Genomic DNA, 17,874 nt, shown 5'->3' with positions numbered 1-17,874 from the left:
GGGCAAACTAACTGCTCGGGAGGGGGGGGCATTGGAGGAGCCCTTGCACGAGGAAGAAGCTATAGAGAAGAGAGAGGGTCTATGGAGAAGCCTAGGTGAGACGAACTACTGCTGCAGATCTGAAGTACCTGCTCCACTTACGCTGACAGGTGAAGTCTGTGAGTCCGAGTGTCCCTGCAGCCTGTTTTGCTTTCGAAGTGCTCATTTTTGTAGAGCCATCCTGAAGATAACTCAAAGCAAGTGAAATCACTCAATCAATAACACCTAGAAGTGTGTGGGACTGAACGACTCCGGAACATGTCCCACAGTCACCATAGTGACTTGTGTGCAACAGCATCATCCCATAAGGAATATGCTACTTACCAGTATGCCTCTGTTCTTGGCATGTAGAGCTGCAGATCTACACACTTGTGCATAGATTGCCATCTGGTGTTGGGCCCGGATGTTTGCAGTTGTTTTTCCTCTTGGAAAGTCTTTGGAAGTCACGAGGTCGGTGACTCCTCCTTTGGATCGTATTGCGCATGGGCTTCGGCTCCATCCTCAGATTGTTTTTCGCCAGCAGGGAAATGATGGAGCGTAGTAATAAACAGTGAAGATGCCCATGTGTTTTGTATCTAAATAAGATAAACTGGAACAGATACAGGAAGCCGGGGAGGCGGGTGGGCGTGTGTAGATCTGCAGCTCTACATGCCAAGAACAGATGCATACTGGTAAGTAGCATATTCCGTTCGAGGCATATGAGCTGCAGATTACACACTTGTGCATAGATTATATAGCAGTACCCACCCTTAGCGGCGACCACCCGTATCTGTTGCAGTGGTTTCAAAGAATATTTGTAGTATAGCCTGGCCCACACTACCTTGTTGCTTAGTTTGCACATCTACACAATGGTGTTTAGTGAAAGTGTGCGGTGTTGACCATGTAGCTGCTTTTCAGATATCATCTAATGGGATGTTTCCTAGAAAAGCCATTGAAGCCACTATTTTACGTGTAGAATCGGCTTTAGGGGGAACGGATAGCGTTTGTTTTGCTTTGTGGTAGCAAAGCTGAATGCATTTGACAATCCACCTAGCTATCCCCGACTTGGAGATGGGGTTGCCCTTGTGTGGTAGAGAGAAAGAGACAAACAGTTGTTTGGTCTTACGGAAAGGTTGTGTTCTCTCGATGTAGTAGAGTAAGGCTCGTTTGACATCTAGTGTGTGGAGAACTCTTTCTGCAACAGTTTGTGGTTGCGAGAAGAATACTGGTAGTTCTACAGATTGGTTTAGGTGAAAAGGAGAAATGACTTTAGGGAGGAATTTTGGGTTGGTACGGAGAACAACTTTGTTATGGTGCATTTGTAGGAAAGGTTCTTGAATGGTAAATGCTTGTATCTCACTGACCCTTCTGAGGGAAGTGATAGCTACGAGAAAAGCGGTTTTCCAGGTTAAAAATTGAAGTTCACATTTGTGCAACGGTTCGAAGGGAGGCCCCATTAGTCTGGTGAAAACGATATTTAGGTTCCACACAGGTGAGGGTGGCATTCTGGGGGGAATTTAGGTACTCTAAAAAGTGATAGATGTTGCCTGTTTTGTAGGTAAGCTGCTATAGCTGCGAGGTGCAGGCAAATGGACGTATAGGCTAGATTACACCTTTGTAGGTGGAGTAAGTAGCCTATGATGTGTTGAATGGAGACGTCTAGGGGATTGATGGTGTTGTGGTGACAATAGACAACAAAACGTTTCCACTTGGGGGCGTAGCACGCTCTAGTAGTGGGTCGCCTAGCTTCCTTGATGACGTTCATACAGTCAGGGGGAAGATTTAGATAACCGAATTCTAGGACTTCAGGAGCCAGATTGCAATGTTGAGCTGAGCTGGGTCCGGGTGTCTGATCTCGCCATGGTTCTGGGTTAAGAGGTGTGGAGAGAGGCGTAATTTTTGGTGCGGTACTACAGATAGTTCCAGCAGTGTGGTGTACCACAGTTGTCTGGCCCAAGTTGGAGCTACTAGGATTAGTGTGAGGGAGTGTTGCTGTAGTTTACGCACCACTAGTGGAATGAGTGGGAGAGGCAGAAAAGCGTACGCAAATCTGCCTGACCAGTTCATCCATATCGCATTGCCTTTGGACAATGGGTGTGGATATCTGGCGGCGAAGCTTGGGCATTTGGTGTTTTCGTGGGTGGCGAAGAGGTCTATCTGTGGATGCCCCCACATCTGAAAGTACGGGTGTAGAACTTGTGGGTGGAGTTCCCACTCGTGGATTTGTTGTGTTTGTCTGCTGAGCAGATCTGCCATAGTGTTTTGGACTCCTGGGACATGCTGAGCTAGGAGAAAGATTTTCCGGGGTATGGCCCATCTCCATATGCTCTGTGCTAGCTGAGAGAGCTGTGGAGAGTGTGAGCGGCCTTGTTTTTGAATATAATACATGGCTGTCATGTTGTCTGTGCGGATAAGGACTGCCTTGCCTGAAATCTGTGTTTGAAAAGATTTTAGGGCTAAGATCGCTAATAACTCCAGATGGTTGATGTGGAGTAACTTTTGTTGAGGTGTCCATGTGCCCTGCACGGTGAGATGTAATTGAGCTCCCCAGCTGGAGAGCGATGCGTCTGTGGTTAGTACTATCTGGGGAACCGGGTCCAGGAACGGTCGAACTGTGGAAAGGTTTGTGGTGGTCCACCACTGCAGAGAGCGATGGGTGCGACCGTCTACCAACACCAGATCTGTTAATTGACCCTGGGCCTGGTTCCATTGGCGCGCTAAGCACTCTTGGAGAGGACGCATCTGGAGTCTTGCGTGAGGTACTATGAAGATGCAAGAGGCCATCATCCCTATTAGTTGCATAAACACTCGAGCTGGAAGGGAGTGTTGTGCCATGAATTTTGCGCGTAGAGCCTGAATGCTTGTAATCCTGGCAGGATTGGGGTAGGCTAGCGCTTTTGAGGTGTTTATGGTGGCACCGAGGTATTGTTTTATGTGGGAAGGTTGTAGATGGGACTTTGCGTGGTTTACTGTGAAGCCCAGTTGGTGAAGTAGCTGGATAGTGGCATGTGTGTTGTACACACTGGCTGTATGAACTGGCTTTTATTAGCCAGTCGTCTAGGTATGGGAAGACATGGATGGGTTGTCTCCTGAGGTGTGCTGCCACTACTGCTAGGCACTTGGTGCTGTTGTGATCGGGAGTACTTTGAATTGGTAGTGTTGGCCGTCCACTACGAATCTGAGGAACTTCCTGTGAGCGTTGTGCACAGGAATGTGGAAATAAGCGTCTTTCAGGTCTAAAGTGGTCAGGAAGTCGTTTTGGGAAAGCATCGGAAGTACCTGCTGAAGCGTTACCATGTGAAAATGGTCTGAGTGTATGTATTTGTTTAGGGGCCTGAGGTCTAGGATGGGCCGCAGAGTCTCGTCCCTTTTTGGTATGAGAAAATATAGGGAGTAGACCCCCATATTTCGTTGGTTGGTAGGAACGTGTTCTGTCGCCCTTTTCTGTAATAGGGAGATTATCTCCTGCTTTAGTAGTGTTAGATGTTCTTGTGATATTGGGCGTGGTCTGGGTGGAATGTTTGGGGGGGGTAGATATTAGTTCTAGGCAGTAGCCTGACCAAATTATTTGTGTTACCCATTTGTCTGAGGTGATGGTGGCCCAGACAGGGAGGAAATTTTGGAGTTTGCCCCCGACCGGAGTGGGATGGTCTGGGGGGAGTGGAGGGAAGTCATTGGATAGGTGCGGTGGCAGAGCAGGCGGTGTTTGTTTTGCCTCTGCCTTTGTTATTGTTGCCCCTGTAGCCGCCTCTTTGGTAGCCCCTTGTAAAGGTGGACTGGGTAGGGGCCTTATATGAAGTGGAAGCGGTGTCGGAGGAGTAGCCTCTGGATGTGCTCCGAAAGGAACAGCGGCGAAAGGAGCGCCTGGGAGGGTGTGATTGTAAAGCTCCCATGGATTTTGCCGTGTCCGTGTCTTTTTTCATCTTTTCTAGGGCCTCATCCACTTTTGGGCCAAACAGATGTTCCTGGTCAAAGGGATGGTTGAGGATGGAGGCCTGTACCTCCGGTTTAAAACCTGAGATCCTTAGCCAGGCATGGCGACGGAGGAGGACACTAGTATTGATGGCCCTGGAGGCTGTGTCTGCTGCAACTAGGGCACAACGTATGGAGGTATTAGTAATGGTTTTGCCCTCCTGAATTAGCTAGTTGGCCCTAGGTTTGTATTTATCAGGGAGATGTTGCATTATGGCTTCTAATTCGTCATAATGGGCACTGTCATACCTGGCTAGTAGCGCTGGTGTATTAGCGATACGCCATATGTTGGCAGCTTGAGATGCAGTACGCTTGCCTGATGCGTCCAAGAGTTTAGACTCTTTGTCAGGTGGTGGTGCTTCGCCTGACGCTTGGGAGTTGGCCCTCTTACGTGCTGTGGACACAACCAGAGAATCTAGTGGTGCTGGCCCTCTGATGTAGGAGGGATCTGTAGGGGCGGATTTATATTTCCTTTTCAATGCGCGGGTTAATGACCCTGGCTCTGACTGGGTCTTTAAAAACCTCTGCCGCATGTTTTAGAACTCCCTTGAGCATAGGCAATATGGAGGTAGTCCTATGTGTGGTGTCAAACGTATCGAGGAGGAGATCCTCCTCCACGGGGTCGGTATGGAGATCTACCCCGTGATAGTGTGCCGCCCTCGGTAGTAGATGGTTGAACCCCAGTGAGTCTTCTGGTGGGGAAGGTCTGGAAGGGTAGAGATCATCCTGTGGGACGTTAGGGATGTCAGGGATATTATAATCGGCCCATGGGTCTGGGGAGGCTGTGGGAGTGGGGTCCCCTGTAGGTAAATCTTGGGGCACGTCTCCTATGTCATCATATGGATCCCCCTGATCATCATCATCATCCGGAGAGGGTGTTGGGGAATGATGAGGTGGGGCCGGAGACGGTGGAGGAGGGGAAGGTGAGGGCGGAGACGGTGGAGGTGGGGAAGGTATTCTGAAAGAAGAGGTAGCAGAGTCCTTCCTCTTCGGAGGTGGAGGCGGAGCAGGTTTATCTAGCTGTCTCTTTTTGATGGAGAGCATCAAATGTCCGGTTTTAGGATCCTTGGTTAGTGTTTTTTGTAATGGATCCGGTGTAAAAAGTTCTGGTGATGTTGGTCGGTCCATCGGCGCCGAAGGCGTCGGGGCCGTTGGTTTTTTGGCTTTATCCGCGCTGGTTCGTTGTTTGGAACTATGCTTGGAAAAGTCTGATTGTTTGGTCGGCGCCGAGATGGATTTCGGCTTCGAAGTGTCGGTGCCGGTGGCCTTGTGTGCTTTTGTCGGTGCCTAAGATGGTGTCGGCACCGAGAAGCTGGAGCTGGTTCTCGACACCGAGTGTTTCGGTGCGGGGCTCGGTGTCGAAGCGGAGGCCATTTTCTTTTTATCGGCACTGACGGGGGGCTGGCTCGAGCCCGAGCCGCCGGAAGGCTTAATCGGCTTCTCTACCGGGCCCGAAGGTGCGGTGTGGGAAGCAATGTCTTTGGCCTTTCTTAGGCCCGGAGGCGAAGGCGTGACCGAAGCCTTTTTCTGTGCCGGCGAGGGTGGGGGGGCTAGATTAGTACTCACGACCCTCTGTGCCGGAGTGATGTCCTCCACAACTGAATCATCGGCTTCGGAGGCGCTGACGAGTCCCTCGTCGGTATGGTGTTCTTCTGGAGCGTCAACGCCTTCCCCCAAGATGTCGTCCAGAATCGTCGTCGACGAGTGTGCCATGGTTCTTCTAGCCCTTCGGTCTCGAATGGTTTTCTTGGACCGGAAGGACTTACACGCCGGACAATCTCGAGCCTCGTGTTCAGGGGAGAGGCAGAGATTGCATACTTCGTGGAGATCGGTGTGGGGGAACTTGGACCCACATCGAGGGCACTTCTTGAAGGGAGTCCTTTCCATTAGCCAGGAACGGAGCTTGGGTAGGCCCGAAGGCCGTCGTCGACGACCGTAATCGAAGGTTTTTGCCGATGAGAGGCGCGTAGAGTGGGGGATCGCGTTCGAAAACAATACCGCGAGTTGGGGTGAGGATTGCGCGTCGATCGTCGAACTGGAAGCTGTTCGGAACCGGAGCGCGAAGATCACATCCGAGCCCGATGGCGGAAAAAAACAATCTGAGGATGGAGCCGAAGCCCATGCGCAATACGATCCAAAGGAGGAGTCACCGACCTCGTGACTTCCAAAGACTTTCCAAGAGGAAAAACAACTGCAAACATCCGGGCCCCCAACACCAGATGGCGATCTATGCACAAGTGTGTAATCTGCAGCTCATATGCCTCGAACAAATGATTACCTAAGCCAAAGATCAGATCTGGAACCAGGATGAGCTCCTAGCTCTGTCTAGGTTGGTGTGGCTTGTTGCATGGCCTGGGCAAGAAATCACAAAGCATTGGGACACCAGTCCATGAGCAATGCAACCTGATATTAGCCTACTTATCACTCGTGCTGCCACTGTCTATGCTCACTTGACCAGGCATGCGCTGAAAGTGCACACCACAAGACAATGGCCAGCGACAAGCTGACGATCCCACTCAGTGAGTCATGCACGTAACACACCACCTGGAGCAGTCAGTCCGCTGACCTCCAATGTAAATGTCAAGCCTACACGACCACAGAGATAGAGATGAAAAGGTACTTTGCATCTCAGGGTTTACAGCCCAAAGAGGAGTACTTCCATATTTTAATTTGAAAGCCGTCAATCTGACTAAGCTCCTGAGGTGAAAAGACGGTTGACCTGATCTCATGACAATGAGGGGGGGTGGGGGGGAGAGACATTTAAGGACTAGATTATTCCCAAGAGAAACTCTAAAGGGAAACCTGAAGAGAACATTGCACAATCCTGCCAAGAACTCTCTTCGAGGTCAAGAGCAGGGGTTGTGTTGGCTAGTGCACCAGTAAAACAAACAGTGTGCCTTTCTGAATCATATCTACAATATTGTATTGTGCATGTCGAAGTACAGTACTTTTCTAAGGTAAAATCAATGGCTGAACCTTTATTTACTTATTGCTGTTAAGTGGTTTGTTCAGTTCTGAGTCTCTAAATCCACATCACCTTCCCGAGTAAGCCTTGGACTGTTCGAATTTGTGACCCAGAGAGTCCAGCGCTAAATGAGTTTATCTGGTGGTCACTTTTGGGTTCAACAGCAAGGTCAAGCCCAAGGTCACCAGGCCTAAAAGGGTTCTAGTTGTCACAATCTAAGCAGAGGCACCTCGGTCTGCTCTGGTATTCCCAAAAATGTTTCCACAGTGGGAAAAAAAACACAAAAACTGAATAAAAGTTGGGGGCTTCCATCCCTACCTCCAATTTTATTTGTCACAGTGAATTGGACATACCTTTTATTGAAGACAACATCAGTGCCCGCCTTTCGTTACTATGGCTAGCAGTTTGGACAAATAAGGAGGCAAGTCTCACAAGAGACATTATCTCGGATTGCCTCACCTGCGATAAAGGTAAGAGCATTCCTTTGTTGGCAGCTGTGGAATACCACTTGTGTAAGGTTAGCTAGCAGGATTTGTTTGAGAATCCTGGGGGCTGCCATAACATTAGTAAAAGGTGGTTGCAGCTAGCCTTGTTTAAATCTTCTAAGGACTAAAGATTGACTTTTTAGTCTAAGAAGCAGAGTGTGGCGGCATAAAGGAATGTGAGAACAGACAGAGGGGTTGCTAAGTATTTGACCAAACCAATGAGCCGGTGGGAGTGCCTCCTATTATTTCGCTACAGGGCCGGCACTGTTAAATAACTTACGTTTCCCCTTAGGCTTCCAGGTGAACCTTGAATCTCTACCCTGAAAATGCAATGGGAGTTCAGGCCAATCCATGTTGCACATTAGATTTTTTTGTGATTTCAATTCTTTATACAAAAAGCACATTTTGCTCCCCTTAATCAAGAGACAGATCACAAACTTTAGGGTAGCATCTAGAAAGCTGCTTCAGCTCAATGATGGAGTCTACTTTTTTCTAAGGGTGCTCTCTTGAAAACCGCTGTCCGGGCTCGCCTTTAGATGAACACAGTCTAAATCTGAATTTATACTTAAACAGTGCTGCCCCATGCATAGCTATCACATACATTATGGCCATCATGTCTTGGATTTTAAATATGTATTTTTAAGAACTGAACGTTTAAACTATTTGTATGTTTTATTGCACACTGTATGTGGTTTTTGTGTTTTAGTGGACTTTTGTGGATACCTTTGTACCCGAATAAAGATGAAATTCCCTTTGTGCCCAAATAAAGATGAAATTGATCGACTGACAATATAAAAATAAACATTTGCACAAGAAAACCTTAAAGAAAAGTACAGTGGGTTACCAAGATGTGAAATGAAAAGGGGCTGAAATAAACAGGAGACTCAATAAGAGACTGTCGAGGGGTGGAATAAGGAGACATAAGACTCAGAGAAGAGCCAGATCTATCCGGCGTCTTTGAAGCGCTTTGCAAACAAAGCTCTTTACAGTAATTCTGTTGCTTATATTCTCAACTGATAATGAAATTAGAATGCAGAAATACATTTTTTAGGCATTAATGAATCAAACATTTTTGTAACGCTCAAAACTATCATCTCACTGAGGTGTCCGGTCTCAAAAGGATTACTAGAACCGATCATAAATCTAGATCATTTAAAAGAGTCAGGTTTTAAGGGCTTTGCAAAAAATGTTCATAGCTGGATGTAGCTTTGATGGATCAGGAAGCAATTTTCCGGCTTTGGCAGCAAAAATCAAACACAAATATAAGAGAAAAAGCTCACTAAATCTGATGCATTTCATGTATGGAAAGAGAGCCAGAATTGAGAAGTAAGATCTAAACAAGCATTTGCCATGCAATAGGTTTCACATAAACAAGAGTTTGATCTACTGGCATTGTAAATGACAATGCCTTTTATTAAGGTGTTGTTTTTAAATCAGATCAATAAAAGGCATTGTCATTTACAATGCCAATAGCTTAAACTTGCAAATGCAAGACCTATTGCATTGCATATGTGTTTGTGCTAAAAAAGCATTAGGAGAGAGCGTGTCCTGCCTGCAAAAGCAGGCAGGACAAAGCTATTTGAGAAAATAGTGCTCGGAAACTGTAATTAAAGCCTGCCGAGTAACAACACACGTAACAGGGGGTGTCGCCATGGGACGTTACAAAATGAGACAAGGCGGTACTAAGGAGGGACTACTAAGCCTATTGACCAATGAACAGCCACAGTTTACAGTGGACAATGACACAAGCCAATGAAAAATATGGGCGGGGAGTGAGCGGAGCTTCAAGTCCCTACTTGAATACAGCATGCCTTTGAGAACAGCGCATGCGCTGCCCAGGCTCGATCTAAAAAAGTTTCTGTCAGTTGTCCAGGTAACACTCACCTTCTGGTCTCCCTCATTTGAGTGGATATATACAATGTTGTCCTTTGGCGAGGAGGTCCCCAGTGCTCTGCCAATCACACTGTTCAGCAAATTTTTCGGCTCTGGAAAATCTCTCAGCAAATCTCCAGGACCTAGCCATATTAAAAAAAATGTTTATTTTTTGTTTCACAGATAAAAGAATCTCCCTAATAGAAATATACATTTGTGCTAAATTTTACACTGGTTAGAAAAGGAGAGATGAGAGGCATTTCTGCACTACATTTCACAATACGGTGACAAATGCTATAGTATTGTACTGTGGATCTTATATCAATGGTCAGCATTACTTTTATGGAAAATTGTACTGCTTTAGGAAAAAAAGTTAAAAGTCAAATATTAATGAAACAATATTTCAGGAATAAAAAAAAAGAAAACACAGGAGTAAAATCAGAGCACATCTGTAGAAAGTAAAAACTGATCTGGAGGAAAGTTACTGTGTAAAAATAAAGATCCTTAAAGGTGATGACGTGGGTAGTTTTGATTCCATGATTAAGGTGACTAAGTGTTCTGGAATCAGAGTTTACCAATTGGATAGTTGAAATAAGCAGAGTGTTGCTATGACAAATAGGCTTAGGGATTTAAAACTTGTGGGTTTTTTCAACAAGAGATTTCATTAAAGATCACATGTACATTAGGAAATGAATCTTCGACTCTAAATTTGTTGATTTTAACATTCCATTATTTTATAAACTATTACTAACATTTCATTATACAAAACATTAACGAGAGTGCAGTACTAACAGTAGATTTTACCACATGTTAACAGCTCATTCTTGAAGCACTTACAAAAGTCTAACTCACACTGGTAAGAGCTCAATGGAAAACAGAATAGACTCGGTACACCACTTTCTTCTTAAAGTTTTCTCATTTGGATTGCAACCCGAAACATCTTCCAGCGGCCCCATACATTTTTAAGGGCAACCCTCAATCAATTCTGCCAAGGTTTTCCAGTCCCGGATCACTTTCTGTATGGGGCTCAGTTTGAGGGGGTGAAAAAAAAACTACTTTTACCTTCTTCTCCCATCACTTACTTTTGTAGAAGGCAATGCACCATTGTGCATTTAATGATATCTTTACCAGAAAATTGATTAACTAATTAAGCTCATTTTCCCTGTAATATGGTGTTCTGTAGTCACCTGCCACAAAATAACTGTTTCCTTAAGATGTCTGCTTGCTTGGTTCCAAGATGAACGCCCTCTTCATATAGCACTTGTTACCCCTGATGGGTGTTGAAGCACTTTTCTGGCGAGTAGCACGCTACTCCGGGAACCCATAAAAGGATTAGTGTTGAAGTATAGTGAAATATGAAGTAATTTGAGTGGTGGATATGTTATTCAGTTATTTGGATACAGAAGGGTAGGTGGCGGGATAGAAGAGGGAAAGAGGTTTGTATTTATATAGCGCTTGCTACCCCCGATGGGGTTTTGAAGCGCTTATTTGGCGAGTAGCACGCTACGCCGGAACCCATAAGGATTAGTGTTGAATTAGTATGGTGAAACATGAAAGTAATTTGAGTTGTGGTTATGTTAGTCAGTTATTTGGATTGAGAAGAGTTGGGGAGGGGTAGAGAAGAGAAAAAGGTTTGCATTTATATAGCGCTTGTAACCCTGATGGGGTGTTGAAACGCTTTATTAACGAGTAGCACGCTACTCTGGAACCCATAAAGGATTAGTGGTAAATTAGTATAGTGGAAAATGGAATTTGAGTAGTGAACATGTTAGTCTGTTATTTTGACTGAAAACAATAGTGGAGGGATAGAAGAGTGAAGGATTTTTAATTTATTTTTAAGGTCATAGCAGTAGGAGGAGGCTTTTGGATGAGTAAAAAGGGGTTTTGGAGGGGAAGAGTCAGAGGGAAGAGTTTAGAAAGGCTTGTTTGGGGGGGGGGGGTCGGTATAGTAAAAGGTGTCAGATGCAAGGAGGGGTAGAGTTAGAGAATCTAGAAAGGGTTATTTTGGGGATCATAGTAGTGGTATGGGGTTTGGGATAAATGAGAGAGTGGATGTAGAGGATATATTGATAGATGTATAGGGTGAGAGATAGGGTAGTGCATTGGAAAAAGTAGTAGAAAGAAGTTTGAGATGGGTCAGAAAGTTCAGCTAGAACATATTGAGAGAAGTATAGGCTGAGAAATAGGGTAGTGCATTGGAAATGCTACATTAGAAGAAAGTGATAAATATATGGATCCATAAGTACACTGAAAGTATATAGATGCATAAAAGAGGTAAGTATATATAGATTAAAGATATTGATAGAGGTACAAGATGAGAAATAGGGTAGTGCACTGGATATGCTTTTTCAGGAGAAAAGTAACAGACACACAGATCCAAGTACATGGAAGGTACATAGATGCACAATGGAAGCAAGTACATGTAGACCAAAGCTGATTTTTTTTTTTTTTAACAACATAATTATTCTGCATGTGTATACAAAGCAATACACAAAGATAGGTACATACCTATAGTGAAAATAAATGCTTATATACAGAGGGATATGCCGTAAATTTCTGTTTGTGTATGGTGCTTATGTGGGGGAAGAGCCAATTCTTGAGTAGTTTTCTGAAGATAAGGTGGTTGTCGGTGGATCTTGTGTTTGGGGGGGGGGGGGGGGGGGGGGGGTAAAGAGTTCCATAGTGTATTTATCACTTGAGCCCTTGGTAGCTCGGTTTTCAGCACCACTACCTGTTCCCATAGCATTTGGTGCTTAATTGTGCCACATTTTGCATCTTTGAACCCGTTTTGAATCCAGTATTGCAAGTGTTCATTACAGGACTGTACACAGTAAAAGGAATCGCACACAATTAGTGTGGGGAATTCTCGATCCGTACTTACCAGTGGCAGTATCAAGGCTTTCATCTCTGCCAACTGTGCCGTGCAGTTTCCTAAAGATTGCGTTTTCGTGCAACTCGGATGGAACTTTCCATCCCGCATGCGACCTTTAACGATTGCACACGCCGCACTGTATTGTTGCTTACTTACTATGACCGGTTGAGCAAATCAGTCAGTGTAAATTATATATTCATACTGATCTAGAGGCATTATTTCATTTTGTAAAGGATAGTCTTGTTCATATTGCAGGAATGCTTGTGCCTTTAAATTTGTGTCGTACCTGTATTCTACATCTATTGCAGTGAGAGAATTAGCCCATTGTATCCAACTCGGATGCAAGGCTTTAGCGTTAGGAACGCTTGCTTTTGTCGCAGCCTCTAAGGCTAAAACTGGAGTCACTACTATTATTAGTTTCCCCTGAGCCAGTGCTCTTTCTCTCACTACAGCAGACTGTACTGCTGTCAGGATCATTTCTTTAGATACGATAGTGCCTGTGAGCCTGCAGCACAGCAATCTGAAAATGTGTGTCCTGCATGTCAAATGCCACCTTAAAGTTCCTGGGATCCAGGGCAAATAGAACCTGGGCCAGGGTAAGCATCTTGGATTTTTCTTTTCACACGAAGGCGTTGAGAGGGTGAATATCTAGGATGGAGTTAAGGCCTCTTAGTACAAGGCAGTGGCAGGAATAAAACCCACTTCCCACTTCTGAGGCTTGTACCCTCTCTATGGCTCCTCTGGCTAACTGGCTAAAAGAGCCTGAAATTCCTTGCATAAGATGGACAGGTGGATCTCCGAAAGGCATTTCTCTGTAGGCGGCAAGTGTGGTGGATCGAAAAGAAATGGCATGGGGGAGCCCTGTTAGACAATCTACAGGATCAATTTGTTGGATACAATGTTTTACCATCCTGACAGAATGTGGCTGATCCTGCCTTCCACTGGACACATGTGTACAGAGGTTTTGCAGTTGTGGGCAAAAGATTGTAATGGCATGCGTAAGAAAAGCATGTGTTGCAGCGAGTGCTATTCGATATAGTTACCTACATGCTTTACTCGCGAAAAGGTAAGTCTCCTCCCAACCAGCAAACTTCTTTCCAACACCACATTATTAAGCACTCTGTCCACAAGACAAAAGCAGCTCTCTGGTCATTCACCCACAACACCAAAATACTTCCCACAAAGGCTTGTAACAATATACAACTTTTCCAACCACACATCCCATAGGGTGTAGCTTACTACTCCTGTGGACAATTACTTTAGCACCTCAGGTAAGAGTAATAGTGCTATATTAATTCCACAATGCAATAATGTGCCATCTCAAGCCCAGTGCGCTGCCCAGGAGGGGAGCCAACAGCCGATCATAACCTCGAGCTGCTGTCTCTCAGAGACTATTCAGTGATTAATGGCTGCCATTTACTGACAAAACTTGAAGCGGGGGAATAAGAAAAGATTCAGAGGAGCAGAAAGTAGTGCAGAAAGTAGTGCAGTACGTCGGAGCATTGTAGTTCCTACTTTATTAACAGATTAATCTCCCTATCCTACCCTCTCTTTGTATTCTAAGATAACTTCCTTCATGCATTTTATTGCTTTGTAACTGTCCACTGTGTTCTTAAGCTTACTTGAACATATTTAGCTTTGTACTATTCTATTTCCTGGTGAATGCATGCTTAGTTCCTGATGTATATGAACTTGTAGCTAATAGTATTGTTTATTTCTTTTTGGGGAACATACCAATACATATAAAGTATTTAAATATATAATAAACAAATCATGCAGATGGGGGACTCGTACACACAGGGAAAAGTTTGCTAGCTACAGGAGGTGCAGGGGGTCAGAACCACGGCTTGATGTTGGGGTTTACATATGTGAGAGTGCGGCAAGCAGTTAGAGCCATTTACCCTGAATATCCAACTGAATCAACAACATTGCTGGCACTGCAGGTGGTGCTGGCCAGGAAAGAGCGAAACGGCCTGATCACTAAGCTATATAATGTGTCATTATGTGAGAGGGAGCCTGAGGAACACCCCTCTTATCTCAAATGGAACTCTGCACTGGGGTCCACACCATCGCCTGAGCAATGGAAGTTTTGCTGTGAGTTAACGGGTCGCCTGACGGCGATTTTTTATCTTCGCATAATCCACTTTAAGTTTCTGCATCAGTTATATTATACCCCAATGCAACTGCAGAATTCGGTTTGCATGAAACTGCTCGTTGTGTGAGGTGCGGGCAGGCTGATGCCGATTTTTTGCATCTAGCTTGGCTATGTGCAGGGATATTTGCATTTTGGTCCAGTGTGGTACATGTGCTTACAGATGTAGTATTGGAATCTGTAAAATGTGTGGAGGTCTGCCTGCTGGGAAGTGTGAGGAGCTTAAGCAATGCAATCGGCGAATTGTTGCAGTTTCGACTCTGTTGGCAAAAAGGGCTGTGGCGCAGTGCTGGGGGGCAATAACCACTCCCACCGTTAAGAAATGGATGCGAGATTTGCTCTATTGTAGGGAACAGCTGGGGATCTATGCGGAGGAGCTCCCCGAGGCCTCGTGGTCCCAAGACTTCTGGGCCCCACTTACTGTGTATTTATTGAATCATCCTGACTTGCAGTGATATGTTGAACTGCCTTGTGCCATACCAGGGATTGTTGGAATCGTGACTCCCTTTCAGGGTTATTAACAACGTGTGCCTAAGATGCTTGGGATTCAACAACTAAACAAAGAAATGTTATCCACAGAGCCGGGTGGGGGTTATTTCTTTGGCGGCTTGTTCATTGTTCTATGTTTTTTACAAGATGCAATAATAGGAACAGATAATTGCTTGTATCATTATATGCTCTGTTGGTATCACTGGTCCCAGGTCTGGGACTCTGTGTATTGTTAATGCAAGCTACTTAATAAATAAATATATATATATATATATATATATATATATATATACACACACACACACACACACACTTTCGGTATTTATACCTGGACTTGTGACAAAAATTGAAAATTGACAAATTGCAATTTAGACTAAGGAATAATTCTAAGAAAAACTTTTTAGAAATTTCTCTACGTGTTTACATTTTCCATCATTTGCATATTTGCACATAAAATGGCAGCTATTAAATAGTCCAATGTACTATATTTTAGAACCATAGGAAAACCATTTTAATACGTTATTTAAACATTTATTGGTTTTAACCTCTGTGTTTCTTCTGTGAACGTTGTGATGAATTTGGTATGTCTACTATGTCTATGGTTGCCGACACTCAATAGATGTTGTTGTGCTTTGTCACTTTAAAAACACAAAAATACGAAAACCTGTAACAGCTTATTTAAACCTATCAAGCACTACTTAGCGTGTCATGTGATCAAGATCCCGAGAGGATTGAAACGCGTCAGGCGAGTGCAAGGGGACAGAACAATAAATTGAACTTGCACGTACCTGTGGTCCGTCCTTCGTTATTGTTCAATGCTGAAAGCCTTGCAGTGATGGGAGTTTAGTGTATATATATATATTCACTGAAAAAACCATAGGTTTCACACACGTTATAGTTAGCTGGACATTTTACTCGTAAAAAACCATTGAAATTCCCCCGTTATAGTTAGTGCAGGCAACTATAACTCACGCGACCGCAATCCTCTGCTGATGCTAATACTGTATTTAGACACTTATTTGCCCAGGTCTTCTTCCATTAAATTTTAGCTATACATATATTACAAATATTTTTTTTTCATAAAGACACATATGTCATCAGCAGAGTATTGCGGTCGCGTGAGTTATAGTTGCCTGCACTAACTATAACGGGGGAATTTCAATGGTTTTTTACGAGTAAAATGTCCAGCTAACTATAACGTGTGTGAAACCTATGGTTTTTTCACTGAATTTGCAAGGTTTTTTAAATGCTAATTCCTAACTATAACGTGTGTGAAACCTATGGTTTTTTCAGTGAATTTGTACGGTTTTTTAAATGCTAAGTTACTTTACGCCGTTCGTGGCGTGCGCGCCCACTTAACGCAGTTTGTTTCGCGCACCGTGCGCGCACAGTGTGCACGCGGTGCGCTTTGCGCACCGCGCGCCCACTTTATGCAGTTAGTGCCGTGCACGCACGGTGGGCACGCGGTGCGCTACGCGCACCACGTGCCCACGTTACGCTGGATGGGCCATGTACGCACGATGCGCTTCGCGCATCGTCCGCACACGGAGGACATATTATGCGCTTCGTTGAGAAACTTAATCTATTAATTGTTCCTTTTGCCAATATGCTATGCACAAAAGGTGCCCTGCGGGCACCTTTTGCACACGGGGGAGGGGTGAATGTGGATATTTTTTTTTTATAATTAATTTTTACCGTACGCGTACGGTAAGCGTAATCGGCGTTTTTTCGAAAAAAAATAAAATTGATTTTTTTGCCTTGGGGGGTCTTGTGGGGCACCTTAATCAATGCTAGGTGGTTAGGAGCTGTCTAACTTGCTCCTTTACATATTTTCCACCTTTGTTTTTCCTCCCCCCCTCAGAGTGCGAGAGAGAAAATGGCGGCCGCCGCTTCCTGGTTTCGACCGATTCGAATGTTTACTAAGATCTAACAGCCAATCAGAATCGCGCACGTCACCGTACGCGTACGGTAAGCTTACGGTAAGCGCACCGTAAGCTGCCACAGATATATATATTGATTTAAAGGCTATTTTCTCAGGAACTACTGAACAGATTTACACCAGACCTACAAAAGGCACTTCCTTGACCTGTAGACTACCTCTCTGCCAAATTTCAAGTAACTCTGTTCAGTCGTTCGGGCTGTAGCTGTGTCTAAAGGTCCTATGGAAAAATGCATGGGAAAAACGCGTTTTGGGACCCCCCTTTTTTCTCAGCCCCCACTTGACGAATCCCCCCCGAGACTTTCAGGGTAGGAGCGGAGCGTAGCGCCCCATTAGTTTTGAAAATTTCGCGAGGATTCGTCGACCGGCGCCAAAGTTATTCCAAATAGAATGTTGCGGTTTTCCTATGGAAACAGGGTCCTAACTATAACTACCTACTGGCGACCGCGACCTGAATTAAATTGCCCTTGGGAAGGAGAGAAAATAGCCAGTGACTCATAGATAATTGTATTGATCTTAAAACCGTTTCCACAAAGAAATGTCAATTTCTTCGACTGGGGCCTTGAAGCTGAGACAAATATCTAACTCCAAGTTATAGAGTTCATGCCAAAATGTCACCAATTGAAATCACAGTTTTGCTTCTTTGAAGTTGAAGTAAGGCAGCTGCATGCATTAGATGATTGAGCACATACAGTGTTTTCCAATGCAAGGTCTCATGTGTAAAAGGCACAACACAGCGTCAAGTCTCTGGGAAGGTTGACTGGCTCCTTTAGAGGAGGAACCTGAGGTTTACAAGAATGTCTGTAAGTGGGAATTGGTAAACTGGAAACTGCAGTATAAAAAGTATATCAATTTTGAACTGTGATCATGCTACAATACGGGTAAGGTATTTTGTTGTACATCTAAATGTTGTAGGACGTCGAAGACACTAGACCAGTTTCAACCTTAGAAAGGCTCGCCAGCATAGTAGGTCATGAAAAAGAGGTTATGTTGCACGCTTGTACTTAGAGGACTGGGTCAGTCTAACAGCAAAGATCCAACACAAAAGTTTCCAATTGAAGGGGCATTTGAGAGACAGAGACTTGATTACTTAGAAGGATGTATGAGAGC

General features: G+C 44.6%; 1 protein-coding gene across 2 annotated transcripts in view; it reads right to left on the bottom strand.

The window, feature by feature from the left end:
- The window catches only part of DHX30 (DExH-box helicase 30), a 574,174-nt gene that overhangs the window by 522,278 nt on the left and 34,022 nt on the right, over nt 1-17,874 (bottom strand). For both annotated transcript variants that reach the window (XM_085628644.1, XM_085628645.1), the window contains exon 2: nt 9,325-9,455. In XM_085628644.1, the coding sequence (XP_085484770.1) occupies nt 9,325-9,455 (131 nt within the window). The remainder of the gene's footprint in view (nt 1-9,324; nt 9,456-17,874) is intronic.

Source organism: Triturus cristatus, chromosome 10 (assembly GCF_964204655.1).
Source record: "Triturus cristatus chromosome 10, aTriCri1.1, whole genome shotgun sequence".
Lineage (NCBI taxonomy): Eukaryota > Metazoa > Chordata > Amphibia > Caudata > Salamandridae > Triturus > Triturus cristatus.
The sequence above is the reverse complement of the archived record's forward strand: the minus strand, read 5'-3'. Positions and strand labels throughout refer to the sequence as shown.